Raw genomic sequence first — 18647 nt, forward strand, 5'->3', positions numbered from 1 at the left:
GAAGGCATTCTACAGACCATTGCCGGTGGGTTGGTGTTGATAGTGCAGCGGTGGAGCGGCAATTGGCTGCAAGCTGTTCTGGTGGTGCCCGTCACCCGAGGGGTAGTACTGGGCAGGAGGATGCTGTGGGTAGGGGTCTTTGAAGCCACCATAGTAGCCACCGCCCCCGCTGCTGCCATAATCTGGAGCACCACCACCCTGAGCTGTGGCCGTGGGCTGCTGACTGCCACCGTAGTCTACAGCTGCAGCAGCCGAGGGGCCCACCCACTGCTGCAGCTGGTGAGGGGTGGAGCTGCTGTAGGCGGGCGGGGCCGAAGGGGGAAGGGCGTTCGGATGGTAGGACGGCTGTCTCAGAGGGAAGTCGGGAGGGGGTCTTTGGGGCTGCAGCGGATACTGCTGTTGCTGGGGTGGCGGGGGATTTTGAGGGTATTGCTGGTGGGGTGGCGGAGGCTGTTGAGGGTACTGCTGTTGCCAGCCGTGCTGCTGCTGACCCCCATACTGGGTCCACGGCCTGAACCCGGCCTGCGGTCTGTAGCAGCTCTTGGGCGCGTTGCGGTCCCTCTCATAGTAGTCCCAAGCTCTGTCCGAGTTGAAGTCCTTCAAAATGTCCAGCTTATCCGCCGGTGAAGCGGCCAGTTGGCAGATGCTTCCTTTCGGACTGTACCTGTAACAAAGTATTCAGTAATTCATTAGATGAACACATACAGCCAGTTATAAACTCATAGAAAAATTAGTAGTTACATACAGACCAATTTCTGGACGTCCGATTTTTGCCGTTCTTATGAATTCTACCAGTTTGAAATGACCTTGGCAAAAACATGATGTCTGCAGAGTGCAGATACACATCATTACGTTTGCCAAGCTATATCAATAAATCGGACGCTCAAAGATCGATGCATCATAACTTCCACTTGTTATAAGCATCAGCTGCATAATATATGAATAAGTTGAGGATAAGTTTAACAGTTTCTTCCAGCATTCAGAATTCCTCATTCAGGAAACTGGTAACAAGCAACAATACTAGTAAGCCAAAATTATATTTTTACATAAGATGTCTATAGTTGGACGATTGAAACGTGGAATAGAACCTTTGTCACAAAAAATAAGTTCCCAAAAACATTGGATGTGGTAAAACGGCTTTAAAATGGTGAATAATACCGAAGGGTGTTTTAATGGTGACATTGGAATCATGTACTAACGAATTTCAGAGCTTTGAACATTTTATCAGTTGGTATAGTGTTCATATGTTTTTAAGAGTGATTGTGATGAGTTAGCATCGATTTATTTGATAATTTATCTTTAGATGCTACGTGCCATTTTTGTGAGAAGCCGGAATTATAGTAAGTTCTTATAGTAACTTCTTATACTATAATAAGAAGTTGGAACACGAATTCTGGGAATCTGTAATTTCTCTTGCAATGATTACACTTCTCAAACTGCATCAAGATCTGAAAGCCTCATGGAAATGTCCTATATGAAAAACTCTTGACATAATATTCTAGTTATTGTCCATCCAAGATTTTTACACTTCAGTTAGATCGTCAACATTAACGATAGACCAATTTTTTAATATAATAAAAGTCAGAATTTCTATTACCATTACTGAATTTCTTGCACAGCAATGTTCCCTCTATATAGCGTTATACTGTTATAGAGTTGTAGGAGCTTTTTACTTGTGAAAAGTTTACTATCTTATCCGCCAATCTTGCACAGCTTCGACGATAAAGTTCCTGCGGAACGCCACGGGAATTCATTGAATTAAAACTTTTCTCCTTATCGAGAAACAGTTTATCCAATCAAATTTGAATAGTTTCAAGCATCATTAAAATTACGGAATCCATTCAACTAACTCCATTGATATTTGTAGAGTTAGAAATGGACATTGAATTTATCAAGGGAGTGATTATTACCGTTCTTCTTCCACGAACAATTGTTAGTTCGGTACGGAAATAATCATAATAAAATGTGTGTGATATTGTTTAATAACTTTAGATCTATCATTATATTTGTATCATGATAATAAGTATGGTATTTTTTGGTATGATAAAGGAGTGAATTCACTTCGAAGATGGAAATAAAGACTTTTCTTCGGAGTTCTAACGAAACTAGTATGTTTTCTGAAGATGATTCTCATAAGCTATCAAAACGTGCGCGTTTGAGCATGTTTTGTCAATGTAATCACTGTTATAGAAGAGGAAATTTCTAGGTGTAATTCCCTATATTTCCACCTATTTATTTTCGCTTGCTATTCGACTTAAAGCTGAACGATCACAATAACTTTTTATAAAATAATTGGAAAACAGTCTCTTCACTCAATTTATTGTACTCATTCGATTTAACAGTGGAATGTCCATTTTCGGTTGGAACCTTGGCTATAATCCACTTTTATAATCGATCATGACCCATTAGTATCATGAACAGATGTTTCAGTTATCTGCTCAACAGTCCTATCATCAGCTCTCGATAGCCTTCTACAGGTTGGTCTTCTTTCAAAAATATTGTTACAATAAATACCAGTATCTAGAAATTCTCAATGCGAGTACAAATTCTCCAGCTTCAACTCATATGCGATTTAATTCACGATGCTCACTTTCAATCTTTATTGTGAGGTATTAAAGTACTAATTATCTTCGAAACAAGATGCTTGAGAACCAGGAATGGACTTGGAGAGGTGAGGAAATGTCGGCCTTGAGAGTGATCTTTATAGAAGTGCTGGAAAAGGCTAATTTAAAATGAAGTATGTCAATGTCAAAGAAGATTTTCTTCAACCTATGATGTCATTGCTACCCATTCCAAGGTGAACAAACAATGGAGAACGAAATAAATGCCTTCATCCTGTAATGTGTTACGAGAAGTAAGACTTATCACACTTCTTCCGCTTAATTTTGCTGCTTTCTCACACGTAATTTCGCTTCTTTCCACTATTCAGACAGTGGTACTTCATCGCATCTACCAATAACTTTATGCTTCTCAGATCTCCTAATCATTGCTTATCATTCAGCGTACCTCAATCGATCATCCTTATCTCTCATTCACACTAACAATTGGGAGAATCACATCTGTTATCTCAAAAGATCTAAGCCCAATTGTATGGAATCAATCAAATTTAATCGTCATGAAATGATGTCATGTACAGATTCAATGCCAGGAGAATCAATTGAAAATAAGTTTCACTTTCAACCACGTTTTACGGTGCTTAAATCTAATCATGAGGTGCGTACAGACTCTCGCTCTGCTCCGCAACCGAACGTCCAGCAGAGCGATTGATGATCGACCGGGGAGCAACAGTGGTTCGACCGGGGAACGCGAGAAGATCTAACATCTTCCGTAACGTTCATGATGGGTGCGTGGGCGGTGCGACTGTGGTTCGATGGTGGTACGAGGGCGGTACGAGGGAGGAGCGTGCTCGGTGCGGGTTGGAAGCGCGAATATGTGTACGCAGCTTAACTCATCCTCGGAAGATAAGTCTGTTTCAATACATATTTGAGTTTACAGAACTACCTTCCCTTATTGAGAATATCATAATCATTCCAGAGAATAGGGAACATGAGTAATGTCTTCTTGTCTCTACAAACAAAATAATAAAAGTATATATTTGTTTATAGTCATTATTTAAACCAACCGATATTAAATCAATCTCTGACGTACTCGAAGCTGGAAGATATTTGGGGTCCTCTTATGGTGGCATTTGGCTGGCGAGTGCTGGTTCTTCCTTCTCAAGTTTTACAGATCCTCTTTCCGACTTTCAAATTAGCATAAAATTTAAATATCCCAATCTTCCGCCATTAAATTCAAATAGATCTTGCAAAGAATGCCAAAATATTGCTTAGATTATATGATTAATAATTTCTTTGCATTCGAGCCATATTGATAACATAGATTACACAAATTTTTACACAAAATCTACTACAATTATATAAATATATATAAATATTTTGAATTGGCCTACAGTTGCCGCCTATTAACTGCCGTTTTACTATTGGTGCATGCAAATTTTATTAGGTATTCATGCGCCTGGTAACTCTTATTTCCTGAATACATTAAATTATTTTTATTTGGTTTTTTATTTATGCTCTTTGCATGCTAGTTAATATTATATATATTAATATTAATTCCATGCTAACTAATAATTAGCCACGTGGACGGGTGTTTTTTCACATTGCACACCATCCGAATGCAATAAAGCTCTGCCAAGGGGTTTTGGTCAGATTCTACGTTCTTCGGTTTGATCGATCTCTAGGTCACCGATCTGTGAATACATCTACCTAACCTCAAACTTCAAATATTTTATGAATAATCTATTTATGAGTAATAAACTTCCTTCAACTCCTTTTTAAGTTCTTGTACCATTTAGCCAGAACAAGCTGATGCTATCTTATCTTGATTATTATCTGCTTGGCGATATTAGCCAATTACTTTATTTTTAGACCTATTACTATTTCTGTTAGGGCTTTTCATCTACCCAGATTTAAATATGTTACACGCGCCCCTGGGTTTGAATTCAAAATATTTGAGAATCACAATGTTTTTAATGAAAACCCACCCTTCAATACATCGATATACACTATACTTTATTTATAAATTATACTCTCCTACTTCTATCACATTTTGCAGACATATTTGCTGCATCTCCTTTATACCTTTATCAAAAACAATAACAAATTCTCCTCCTCAATACACATAAAAATATCATAAATATAAACTTCTAAACGCACTCCTCCTGACAACATTTACAACACAGTAATTTTTAAATTCGCCGCTTGCAGGGCCGCCAACTTAACTATACACATTTCATAATTCTCATAAATGATTCCTTTTAGACAATAATTTCGATTCATAAACTTCTGGGCTTATATCTTATAGTATTTCTTAGGTCTTAATATAAATAATTTTCTATACATCAGGTACAATACTTTCTTTTGCTAATGGCTTTTTGGTTTTTGGTAGCTTGTATTCACTTTAACTCTTTTCAGGTAACAAACGTGGCATAATTAAAAGTAATAAATATAAAAACATATAAATAAATATATCGACATTAATAAATATAATAAATAACAATAATAAATAACTCTTTGGGTACAGTACTTCTTTTTATAAACATATGTTCAACAGACATTACATTCGTTTGATTTGGGTGGCTTTGGCCAGCTGGTCACTGGTTCTACAGAATTCGCTGTCGAGTTTCATAACTATTAACCTAACTGCTCAATTTTTTCTCTTAAAAAGGTAATTAACAAATTTTAATTTTATTATCCCCGCTTGTGTCCTTTTTTATCTGATGTATATAATTTAATTACATATTTAAAAATTGTTCTTTTCCTTATTGCAGGCTTCTAACGGCTGGAAAGAAATTAAACATTGGATTGTTGCCACGAGGTCCTATACCAATATTAAATTTATTAAGGAAGGTTAGTAATTGGCTTGATAGTGTTGTTTTCCTTGATTTCTTATCATATTTATTTGAAATTCGACGATATTGCATGTGGAAATGTTGTGATTTACTTGCATCTTCTTGCATTCTGTTTGTAGATTGTTGCTGTAGGCCGTTAGGTTATCTGCTATCTGTTGGTGAGGCTGTCCTAATTGATAATTTTTTCATCATAAATTTAAAGCCCTGGTATCTTGTGTATTCTTTCAAACAATTCCAAGCTTCATTAGTGGTAATATCTTTTAATCTGTTCTTTTTCCAATCATCCTGTAATTTTAATTCACCTTTCCTCTTATTTTCATCTAATACTCTTGATTTCGGCTCATTATAACTCATTAGGCTTACAACAATAAACATTTTTGTAATATTAAATTTCCAATTATCAATCATAGATTCATTCAATAATAACAATAGAATATTTTCCATCCTATCTACAACACAGTATTTTATTAATATCACAGCCATTATTACAAACATTACACACCATATCCAAACATTTATCAACTTTTTAACAATATAATCTCTCAACATATAGCCAGGTACTTCCATTTTATTGACATTATTCCTTATTTCTTTCACTCTTCTTAACCACCTTCCATTATTCATTAGTCTCAATAAGTAGTCCACTCCATTATTTTCCTGGCATAAATCCATAGTAGTCTTATCGGTTCCATTTTTAATACATTCATTCAATCCGTTTTTGTCACATTTCTTTAGCCCATTTTGCTGGGTCACACCGCTGATTATCTGTTTTAAAACGTATGTGCCGCGGATGCATGACGTCGGCAATCTCTTCCTGTCCTCCTTGGTGCCGGTCCGGAATCCTCCTTGGCCTCTTGAAGCGTGCATGCGGCTTCCATCGGCGCGCGCGGTTCCTCCTTCGTCGCTTCTTCCGCCTCCGGGCCTTACGATGCATGCTCTCCCGAATGCCGTCCTCCTCGTCCTGATGTCGGCCGTCCGGTGTCCTCAGGCGCCTCCGTCTCCGGACCTTGCGGTGGGCGCTCCTCTTGTCCGGTAGTCCGTCCTCCCTGGTGTCGTCCTCTATCTTGGGGTCCTCTGTCTGTTTCGGTGGTGTCCCTTGATGCGCGGGTGTGACGTTCAAAGCGGGTAGTATGGTGGCGGTCTCCTCCTGGTAACTTTTTATATTATTTATTAGTGACTCTTCGGCGGCGGGTTGCTCTTCGGTGGGGAACAGGATACTTAAAATTGGTTGTTGCTTGCGGCTGGTTTTAATTGCATTGTTGGCGGCGGTTTTTGATGGTAGGCTGTCTTGTATTGACTTCTGTTTTTCTAATATTTTCGGTAAACCGTTCACAAAGGTGGTATATGAGGCTGTAGTATCTTTATTTTCTCTATCTATTTTTTCTGGGCTTGCGTGGGTTGTATCGGGGTTATCATGTATTTGTAATTTTTTAGCTGTAGTCTTCTCTGTGTTTGGTGGTGGGTTATCTTGTGTTTTTTGTTTATTTGATCTGGACGCATGTTCTAATGTGTAGTTTGTACTTATTTGTTGAGGTGGCGGTTTGTAATTTCTATTATAATTATTCTGAGTGTAATCATTATTTCTGTTAAATCGATCATGGCCATAATAATAATTTCTTTCATAGGTTTGCTGTGGATAATGATTTGTTTGACGATTCTGAAAACTTCTATTATTCCAGCTGTTATTTTGGTTATGATTATAGCGGCGTTTAAATTGAGGGGTAGATCGTGAGCAATCATGTGGTACTGATTCATAGTTTTGGCTGGTATACTGATTACTTTTTGAGTTATGTTGATTTTGTGTATATCTCTGGTCTGAACGGTGGTTTGACATTGCCATCACAGACTGTATGCCATATAAATGATTAATCAGCTGCTTGCAATCAGTAATGGGTTGTGTGGCGAGTGCCATTCTAACTTGATACGGTAGCTTCTTTAAAATAATACTTGCTAATGCCGATTCATTAATGGGCTCGCTCAATTGAGAATTTTTAACTGTAGGGCAGTGACGAAAGTGGTACATGCACCGTCTAAGTTAGGGTTGAAATCGCATGATATGATGTCCGCTAGCACGTCCAACTGTTTACTTCTGCTCCAATACTGTTCCAGGAAGACAGCTACAAACTCATCCAATGATGTAAATTCATGGACTCTACTCCGAAAGAACATCAGGGGTTCGCCAATCAATAAACTAGTCAAACGAAGACGCCAAAAATTCCAAGAGGTGGGTGTTAATGATTGAACTAGTTTTATCTGATCTATAAATTCTTTAGGTTGGAGATAGCGGTCTGTATTGTCAAAACGGCCTAATTCATTGAAACTGTGTAGTGAATCAAACGTTGCTATGGGAATAGGCTCTATATTCTCGTGCGGAAATTGATGTATTTGACTTTCAAGTTGTACCAACTTCTCTTGGGCCTGTTTCCAATGACTAGAAGCTTCTGTTTCATTATCTACTACTTCGGCATTTAATTCAGATGAAAATAATTGCTGTTCTCCAACGGCTGTCTCCAATGAATTAAGTTGTACTTTGTTTTGATTTATATCAGAATTTAGGTGAGCTATTTGTGTAGATTTACTATTCTGTTGTTTATTTATGGAAATAAGTTGACTATTGTTCCTGTTTGTAGCTATTTCATGAATTTGTGAAGTGTTTTGTGCTGGTAGGTTATCTATTCTTTCCGCAGTCTCCTTACCCATTCTTACCGATGTATCCTTCAGTGATTCCCGCATTTCCTTCATTTCCGCCTTCAAGTCCTTCATTGCCATGGTCATTGTTTTTTCTAAACTATTAGAAAATGACTTGATCATCCCCTCTACTATAACCCTTCTTATTGCTTCTTGGGAGACATTTAACGGTTTATTACTGTTCACAGGATTCTTGGCGGTGATTGAAGAGATCTGGGCGTTGGACTCCATCGCGCCCCCCTCAGCGTCGATCTCCGCTACTATCGCCGTCTGCAGTGTGTCTGCTACCTTACTTTGCGTGGACGAAAAGAGACTCATATTTTAAAAATGGATTAAGTGTCAAGTGTTTGTTAAAAAAGTGAAAGTTTTGGCCAACAAGGCATTAATAAGGACACAAATGAGGATAGGCCTATGGACATTACAAGCCAGGTAACCTATTTATTACTTAAGCTCTTATAATATAATAATACTATTCATTGATTTCTGACTAGCAGTTTAGGCCCATAAAATATAATAGCTCTCTCTATAAAAATGTATTTTTTCACAGTACTAATAATATAAAATTTTCTTTAAAACATATAATTTCTCTCTATTTAAAGCTCTTGTTTCCCCAAAAAGTAATACAAATATTCCTTCGCCAGTTTTCCTCACAACTCGTATAAGTTATCTATAATTTTCACTATGGTTATTGACCTAATTTCAAATAATTATTCAATGAGCTTGGCTCTCATCATCAGCCCCACGTTGGGCGCCATGTCTTTGTGTCACGTTATTCTTTATATAAAATAACGATTAGCCTCCTGCTTGGCGTCAGTCGGTAAAGCATGAGATTTAATATAATTAGGGCGTGGTTTTCTAATAGTATTCAGTCTTAAAAAATCTTGATAGGCCTAGATATGGGCTTCTCCAATAACTCTTGTAATTCAATAATAATAAATATATATATATAAATGATACCTATACTATAGAGATGAGGAATATAAAATGAATTGCACACCATGAAAATTTTACACATATATTACATAAATAATGCAAAGATCAGTCGAGGCAAAAAATATATATAGAGCGATAAAAAATATAATATAAAAATAGAACAATATTTGAAATCAATAAAAATATCACAGGCTAACTTTATATTCTAGATTTATGGCACGAATCATTACCATGTGCCTTTATCTTGAAATCATATGCATTCTTTGGCATGTAGCTGTGACATGTACTTGCTAATACTTGTCTGCTTGGATAATTCAATCATAAATATGTGCTCTAAGATCAGCTTGATAAATTAGCCACTAATAATCCAAATATATCTATATATTAAAATCTCTAGTATTTAGTAGATTTATTTGTATCGAATATATATTTTTATCTCAGGGTGCAAGATTCGGCACCTGACGGAATAGGTAGAGCCATTCATCTAGTGAATTAGAACTATGATAAATTATCGCAAATTGTATTGCAAAAAAATTAAATATTGTATGCATACGTTTGATAGCCTAGATTTCGTACTTCTTTGATTAAATAGAAATTTCTAAAATATTGATCTATATTTTTCTTTCAATTAAATACCTTTAATACTAATTTTTTACTTGCGCAAGTATTACTCTTATTAATTTCTCAATTTATAATAACCCTTTCGGCGAGCTAGCTTTGATCATCAGATTATTTCGAAGCACTAGGGCGCCCATCACTAAATTCAAATTTAATCACTCACGTGTCGAAAATCTTCTTGTAAGCCGCCGATGTCGATCCAACTCCATGTGGTCCGGGAATATGGTAGCCGGAATCGTCTCCTCCAAGGGGTTATAAATTTAATTAAAAATGAAAATGACTTCTGCTTCACAATAGCATCACGAAGTCTTTTAAGAAATTAAATAATTTACTTTAACTTTAACTTTTACAAAATCATTAGTAAGGTACTTCGCTCTAAAATATTTGGGGTCCTCTTATGGTGGCATTTGGCTGGCGAGTGCTGGTTCTTCCTTCTCAAGTTTTACAGATCCTCTTTCCGACTTTCAAATTAGCATAAAATTTAAATATCCCAATCTTCCGCCATTAAATTCAAATAGATCTTGCAAAGAATGCCAAAATATTGCTTAGATTATATGATTAATAATTTCTTTGCATTCGAGCCATATTGATAACATAGATTACACAAATTTTTACACAAAATCTACTACAATTATATAAATATATATAAATATTTTTGAATTGGCCTACAGTTGCCGCCTATTAACTGCCGTTTTACTATTGGTGCATGCAAATTTTATTAGGTATTCATGCGCCTGGTAACTCTTATTTCCTGAATACATTAAATTATTTTATTTGGTTTTTTATTTATGCTCTTTGCATGCTAGTTAATATTATATATATTAATATTAATTCCATGCTAACTAATAATTAGCCACGTGGACGGGTGTTTTTTCACATTGCACACCATCCGAATGCAATAAAGCTCTGCCAAGGGTTTTGGTCAGATTCTACGTTCTTCGGTTTGATCGATCTCTAGGTCACCGATCTATGAATACATCTACCTAACCTCAAACTTCAAATATTTTATGAATAATCTATTTATGAGTAATAAACTTCCTTCAACTCCTTTTTAAGTTCTTGTACCATTTAGCCAGAACAAGCTGATGCTATCTTATCTTGATTATTATCTGCTTGGCGATATTAGCCAATTACTTTATTTTTAGACCTATTACTATTTCTGTTAGGGCTTTTCATCTACCCAGATTTAAATATGTTACAATGTCAAAGAAGATTTTCTTCAACCTATGATGTCATTGCTACCCATTCCAAGGTGAACAAACAATGGAGAACGAAATAAATGCCTTCATCCTGTAATGTATTACGAGAAGTAAGACTTATCACACTTCTTCCGCTTAATTTTGCTGCTTTCTCACACGTAATTTCGCTTCTTTCCACTATTCAGACAGTGGTACTTCATCGCATCTACCAATAACTTCATGCTTCTCAGATCTCCTAATCATTGCTTATCATTCAGCGTACCTCAATCGATCATCCTTATCTCTCATTCACACTAACAATTGGGAGAATCACATCTGTTATCTCAAAAGATCTAAGCCCAATTGTATGGAATCCAATCAAATTTAATCGTCATGAAATGATGTCATGTACAGATTCAAAGCCAGGAGAATCAATTAAAAATTCGTTCCACTTTCAACCACGTTTTACGTTGCTTAAATCTAATCATGAGGTGCGTACAGACTCTCGCTCTGCTCCGCAACCGAACGTTACTTCAGCAGAGCGATTGATGATCGACCGGGGAGCAACAGTGGTTCGACCGGGGAACGCGAGAAGATCTAACATCTTCCGTAACGTTCATGATGGGTGCGTGGGCGGTGCGACTGTGGTTCGATGGTGGTACGAGGGCGGTACGAGGGAGGAGCGTGCTCGGTGCGGGTTGGAAGCGCGAATATGTGTACGCAGCTTAACTCATCCTCGGAAGATAAGTCTGCTTCAATACATATTTGAGTTTACAGAACTACCTTCCCTTATTGAGAATATCATAATCATTCCAGAGAATAGGGAACATGAGTAATGTCTTCTTGTCTCTACAAACAAAATAATAAAAGTATATATTTGTTTATAGTCATTATTTAAACCAACCGATATTAAATCAATCTCTGACGTACTCGAAGCTGGAAGATTTTGATCGATATTTCTAGATTGTTAAGGCGACTCAGGTCTACAATCAAAGTCATGAGAAATTCTCGTAAAATTTGAAGATCATAAGTGACTAGTTACGTATCAATGTCCAATTTTGTTGTGATTGATTAGCAGTATTGGAATAATATTGTCGGTCTCAAAATTTCTATGACATTCATATAAGTACATTACTTTACTCGTATATATTTAGCATGTGAAAATTATGATTTATTCCTCGAATCATGTAGGAATAGTGGTGACGGATCTTGACAGTATTCGGCTGTATTCAACAATGTAGGAATATCTTGTTATTAGGCATAAAACTGTGTTGACTACGGTGAATGCACTATCAAATATTATTTTTCCTTTTCTTCACAACCTATATTCCCTCTTTCCTCATTTCTTTGTAATTTTGCAACCTCTTCGCCACCCCAAAGAAGGGTGTGACCCACATTGCTATCCAGGTTAGACTCAAGGGAAATACAGATTCGTTTATTTGCATGACAGGCAGGTGAGAGACTTCATTTTTCATCGCGTTTCAATTATAATAGTATAATTCCTTCCTGCAAAGCTTCATCACAATGAAAAACATGAGGTACCAAGATAACAATAAAGTGAACGTGGAATGGTTTGATGCCAACTGAATAAGGTATTTCAAGTGCATGTAGAACTTTTTCCAGATAATATAGACTAGTTTCATATTAATATAGTTAATATAGAATATAAATGATAAAGGACATGATGAATATAAGAAATAACAAAAACAAGGGGAATGGGAAATAATAATGAGAATATGATTGGATATTCCAGCATCAATAGTGAGATTCACGTTTTATAGTCTGTGGAAATGGTAGGAAGACGTTGCTGTCACGTTCTATTTCCCACTATGGCTTTCTATGGAAGATAGATGTGATCCAAGTAATTCCGTTATTATTACTAGTTATTGATTCTTGTAAATAATTATTTTTTTCAAATGAGTTATATTCATTAAATCATGATTTAGTAACAAATTTTCTTAATAATTATTGTGATGAAATATTTTTGTTGTTCATTAAGATTACGATGCACACAGACTCACGCGCTGCGCCGCCTAAAACTATTGATTCTCTAACAAGCCAAGTAGGCCTACAGTGATTGAGATCAGCGCGAAGAAGAAGAAGAAGAAGAAGAAGAAGAAGAAGAAGAAGAAGAAGAAGAAGGAGAAGAAGATATAAGAAGGAATTTATGAAGTATCTAAAATTAATGTATTATAGCAATTTTATTGATCCTAATTAGAATTGAGATCAAGAATCTTCTTATAATATAATTATCAAGATTATAATGATAATCTTGGAGTTACTGCATTGCGATAGATAGGAAAATGGCTGAAAAATAATGAAAATGAGGAGTCCGACTCAGGCTGATACGTTGGAGCTTAAATACAGCCTCTTGAATTGATGATTCAACAACTAAACGCATTTCTGGAGCCGAACCTAACGAGCCTATTGGTCTGTTCAATTGACCAATTAACATTATCCACTATGATACGGAAGGAAACCCCAAACCAGTACAGGGATGGACTGATTGGATTGGGGAGCCATAACATACACGCATACGGTATTTGCTCGAAAATTCCTGTTATCTATTACGATGCGATTTCCGCTATTTAGAGGAACGGGCTTTGTTTATTGCCAGCCACTCGGGGATCAATTAAAATGTGCTCAGCTGTTCAGAGATAGTTGATTACGGTTGCCCGAAAACGGATCAAGTAGTGGTATTTCAGCGTAAGTCCTCAACTGAACTGATTCTCTCTCACTCACACTCTGTCTCTTTGGTCTCTCTATCCACCTATTCCACTCTTTTATCTCTTCCCCCACTTTTTAATGAATGAGAAAAATGTTAATCTTATCTAAAGTACTTTCCACCTGGAATAAGTAAATTGCAATTAAAATGTTTCATCCGAATGGTCCTGATCTTTTAAATTCTGTAAATATTTCTGAAAACTCTGGTAGTATTTCTGTAGCCCACCTTCTTCCATAAGTTGAAACTTCTACCTCGGTATCAACAAAATTATTTGATGACTAATCAATATTTATAGGAATCCTATTTCAAATTGAGATGAAATTTTATAGAAGCATTGATACTCATGTAACTGAGTTATAGTCGTACTTTTTCAAAATTCCACTATTAACAATTAATTCATTTCATTAATTACAGAAATCTCTTTCATTTTTTTCGAATACGATGATCAGTTTTCACGAAACGAAGAGAGTATGCTTTTTAATAATAACGGCGGTTCAAGCCAAGAGTAATCAAATAAGCAGTGTATACCTACAAATTCCATTAAATTTAGTCACATAATCATCGGATGGTATTCCTAATAACATTAAATATCGGGGCACCGAACTTCGCTCGTTATCCTATTATATTAAGCGAGAAATTTCTGTATATATTTTTTATATCTGGTTATTTATGTTCAACGGATCTCGAAAACGGCTCTAACGATTTTCACAAAATTTGGAATATAGTATGTTTATGATATAAAAATTCGATTGCACTAGGCCCCATCCCTGGGAAAACTCGCTGAAGGACATAAAAAGGATAATTCATCCTTGGAAAAACAGAAATGATAATTTCGTCGTTGGTCGATAACAGAAGATGCGTGTGCCTGAGTGGGAGATCAGCTGTGTAATCAATTAGCTTACCGTATCTCGCGAGAAATCTAGAAATTTCAATTGACTCGATCAAAATAATCAAAATAATAATTTTATTATAAAATTTTCCTCCACCTCCAATTACTCAGCGATCAAATTTTAAAATTGCATCGCACACTGAAATATTAGTATCTTAGTTATCTTGTAACTCAAATACAATTTTGTGAGAAATCCTCTTCTGCTCTTCAATCTTCTCCTCCAATCTGTCCTCTTCTATCCGCTACTGAGTCGGTCACATTCCACTTCCTTTTCTCCATTGCTTCTAATCTGCATATTCCATCTTTCGCACCAACACAATACTCTTGAATAGATGCATATTAGTGCTAATCTCTCACGATGTATCCTTCTATTGTCTTGATGAACTGATGATCCTATCTGCTTAGTTCAAGTCGAAGTCTCAACGCTGCGCCTGCAAATCCAAGTTGAAGGTGGAAATCCATCAAGTTCATAACTACTGTGTGTCTCATAATGATGTCTCCCATGCCTGTTGTGGAGTAGCTCCATTTTCTCAAGTTTTAACATCAAACGATAGTTTTGGGCTTTGGGTGGAATCAGTTGATCATTACATTCTTTAAACATCATATGTCACGCACACTTCTACATTCCGCAAGCGGTCAATAGTTTTCCTTGACAAGCCAGAAAGCATAATTTGAAAGAACTGTCATTGATTATAACGGATAATCTATCATGTGCAGGAAATCAACTTCTTTCTTCCCACTTTCAACCTTTTTCATTCGTATTAATATGGATGATGTAGCCTACCTACATAAAAGAAATGTTCATGAATGTACAAAAATAGAGTAGACCTACTACATATCACAGTCAATGAATGTCCCTTGTTTGTCATTGGGTTTGTGTCAACTTTACAAAAATCATACGCGTTTTCAATAAGGTTGATTATGTGAAGCTTTGTTAAGTTAAGAAATAAATAGCAGATTTAAATAGATTGATTACTCTTGTTCGACTGTAAGATTGCATAGATTGCTCTTATCTACATATAATGCGGGAATTCGATACAAATAAGTTGAAATAATGTGAATGGTTTTGGATTAGTTTAAGATCTAACGAAGGACATCCGTGTAGGGTAGGTGTGTTGAAATATTAAAAATATGAATATATTTAATTGTAACAAATAGAAACTGGAGATAGTGGCATATAGGCTATCTGGATTCGTGTTCTCCAATCAATTTAAATGAAAAAGTCTGAATTATCTTGTGAATCAAATTTTTGTTATATTCTCATTAAACTATTGCTGGATAAATGTCACGCCAGGCTTTTAATTGAAGCCAAGTTCCTTGCTCCAATGGCCTTGCTTATGCTACTTGTCGCGTTGAAATTAATTCGGCATGCTTTTTTGCAGTGCACTCTAAATCAATCATCGACTTGATCAAGAATCGGGACAAAATTCAATGCTCTTCCACAATCGACTTCCTTCCTTTTTTCCAACACTATTGTTCTTTTTCAATTTGCGTCAGCCTTACGAACTCTCATAAAAATCCATTTTGATTCTCTAGTGATACAACATCTCAACTTAAGACAATGGGGGTAGTGAATATTTTATAAGTTTTCAAATCTATTCGAAATGAGCTGAACCTAATCGTGGATTTAATCATTTTTCGCCGGAAATTCGAATGCCAAGTACAAAATTGCTTTAAAATCGATTACAACACAAGCATAAAGGTTTAGAAGAGATCAGCTCAGAGTTTCATCTATATTTTAGTAGACATTATTAATAATTTAGTATGTATACAGTTATGAGTGTATTTGATGTGGAGTTAAAAAATAGGATTTTGATATGTGAATATTGGCTGGTCAGACATTATTATATCGATAGTATAACAAAAGGAACTACACCTTTACCAACTGTATTTGAGAAAGTATCAATTGCAATTGAGAATAGTCATTTGTATTTGAGAAAACATCAGATGTAAATGAGAATTATAGTCAATTGTATTTGAGAAGTCATCACTTTTAGTTGAGAATAGTGAATTTCATTTGAGAAAGTATCATTTCAATTTGAGAACATACGATTTGAAATCGAGAAGTTGTCAGTTGTAATAATTGGGAAATGATTTTAAAAAACCAGTGCTTCCAGTACTTATATTTTTCATAACTGTACTCATGAAAAATAATATGATAATAATTTAATATTCCAATAAAACGTTTAGTTTTCGAATAAAAAATTATTTTCAAGTCCCAAAATCCATTGAAGAATTGCCGAATTGCTTGATCAAGAGATTTAATTGATTGATGATAAAGTTCAATAATTGCGCCTTGAACATAGAGAATTTGATCTTCATTAAGTGCAATACTCCACAACATGTTTGGAGACAAAAGTCGTGTTGCCAATACATACATAGAAATGATACTCATTATAATTATTCGTAAACAGAACAGGGGAAATAATTTCACCATTGAAAATATTAATTTGCCCCCATGCAAAGCCTACGGTAGTAATTGGAATACTGTTTACATAATAGTACAATATCCTTCCTGCTCAAATCACTGAGTTGAATGACTTCCCAAGTTGGGAATGACTTCCCAAATACAATTGACTATTCTCATTTACATCTGACATTCTCTCAATTACAAGTGACTATTCTCAAATACAATTGATACTTTCTCAAATTGACTTGATACTTTCTCAAATAAAATTGGAAAAGGTGTAGACCTAAATTCTCATAATTTATCAATGTCAAAATGTGTGGATCAAAGAGAGTTGTTACAATATTAGAGGGGATTTATAAGAGGGGAATGATGAAATAGAAATTAGGTGAGGAAAATATGATATCATAATTCCAATATCTTATAATATTATTATTCTACAAACATAGCTATTATGAATATATTCTTCGAAGATGTGATGATCAGATCAATAGTTCTGTTCATGAAATGGCTTGTGCGCTCAAATTGTATCATGGAATTACTTATTTTCTTGCATCGAAAAATAACTTTTTTCTATAAAAAAGCTCCATCAAAGTCAGTTAGTAGTTGGGTATTAATTTATTAGGCTTATGGAAATTGTCACTGAAATCAGTTACTAGGAGGAATGATTTAAATTACTATCGGAACAAAGTGAGTACTTATGAGATAGATTGATTGTAATGCATTAGCCCGTGTGAGGAACCTTCTTCATACTGATTCTATATTCTTGTTGTGAACGAAGAAGAAGAAGAAGAAGAAGAAGAAGAAGAAGAAGAAGAAGAAGAAGAAGAAGAGAAGAAGAAGAAGAGAAGAAGAAGAAGAAAACACAATTCCAATTTCAAACAAGGGAGAAAAAACTAATTGGATGAGTTAGCAATGCATTGTATGGTGTAGAGCTGGTACTCACACTACAAGCGGCTAGCCAAAGAGCTGAACAGAGGGGCTGTTCGACGAAAACATGATGCAGTTTGTGGCTGGGTGGAGACAGAAGCAGTGCAGCTTTTGCAGCGTTGGCAGACGTAGTGTTGGGGTGTTATCTCTAGTCGGTGTTGGTGTTGGTAGAGCAGTGACAGGGTTATTGAAATGAAAAGTACAAGAGTGGAGTGGCTGTAGGGCGTGATTCCGTTTGAGCTTGCACAGTTGTAGATTAGTCGGGCCACAGTCGCCTCCACCATGCCTTCACAGTCTCATTAGTCCGAGAGTGACAGCTGAGTGACAAAACATTACTGCGACACAACAAGGATGTGTCAAAAGCAACTTAACCAACCGAATCATGTTTGCAAGTGTTTTAATAATATATAATCTGCACGCAAATTACAGCTAATTGTTGCCAAAATTTTATGTTGCAATGGAATGATTTAATTAATCATCGACGAAGTGTTTTGCTTTTGATGCTGGAACGTTACAATTTAGGAATAATAATAATGCTTTTGTCGTAGATGTTGGAAGCTTAATGGGGGCTCAACCACCTCTATTATTCCTACACATCTCTCACACTATGTAATGGTTACGCCGATGTACCGAGGAAAACGACACATTCAAAGATGAATGACTTGTTGGCCAACTCGTAATGCTTCTTATGTCAAATGACTGTCATCCTCACTATAGCAACATTATATTGAAAAAATCCTGGATTAGTTTGAATCTGTTGTTGTAGCCAGAGTTCGTCTGGTTGTGATTCGTGAAACTTTAACAAACCATCATACAAAAATGGAAGTAGCACTTTTCAATATGATGAGAAATGATATTATTTATTTAAT

General features: G+C 35.9%; 1 protein-coding gene across 8 annotated transcripts in view; it reads right to left on the reverse strand.

Annotated features, from left to right (window-relative positions):
• The window catches only part of LOC111052953, a 171641-nt gene that overhangs the window by 25985 nt on the left and 127009 nt on the right, over window positions 1–18647 (reverse strand). For all 8 annotated transcript variants that reach the window (XM_039443085.1, XM_039443086.1, XM_039443107.1 and 5 more), the window contains one exon: window positions 18–664. In XM_039443085.1, coding sequence (XP_039299019.1) covers window positions 18–664 — 647 coding nt within the window. The remainder of the gene's footprint in view (window positions 1–17; window positions 665–18647) is intronic.

Source organism: Nilaparvata lugens, chromosome 1 (assembly GCF_014356525.2).
Source record: "Nilaparvata lugens isolate BPH chromosome 1, ASM1435652v1, whole genome shotgun sequence".
NCBI lineage: Eukaryota > Metazoa > Arthropoda > Insecta > Hemiptera > Delphacidae > Nilaparvata > Nilaparvata lugens.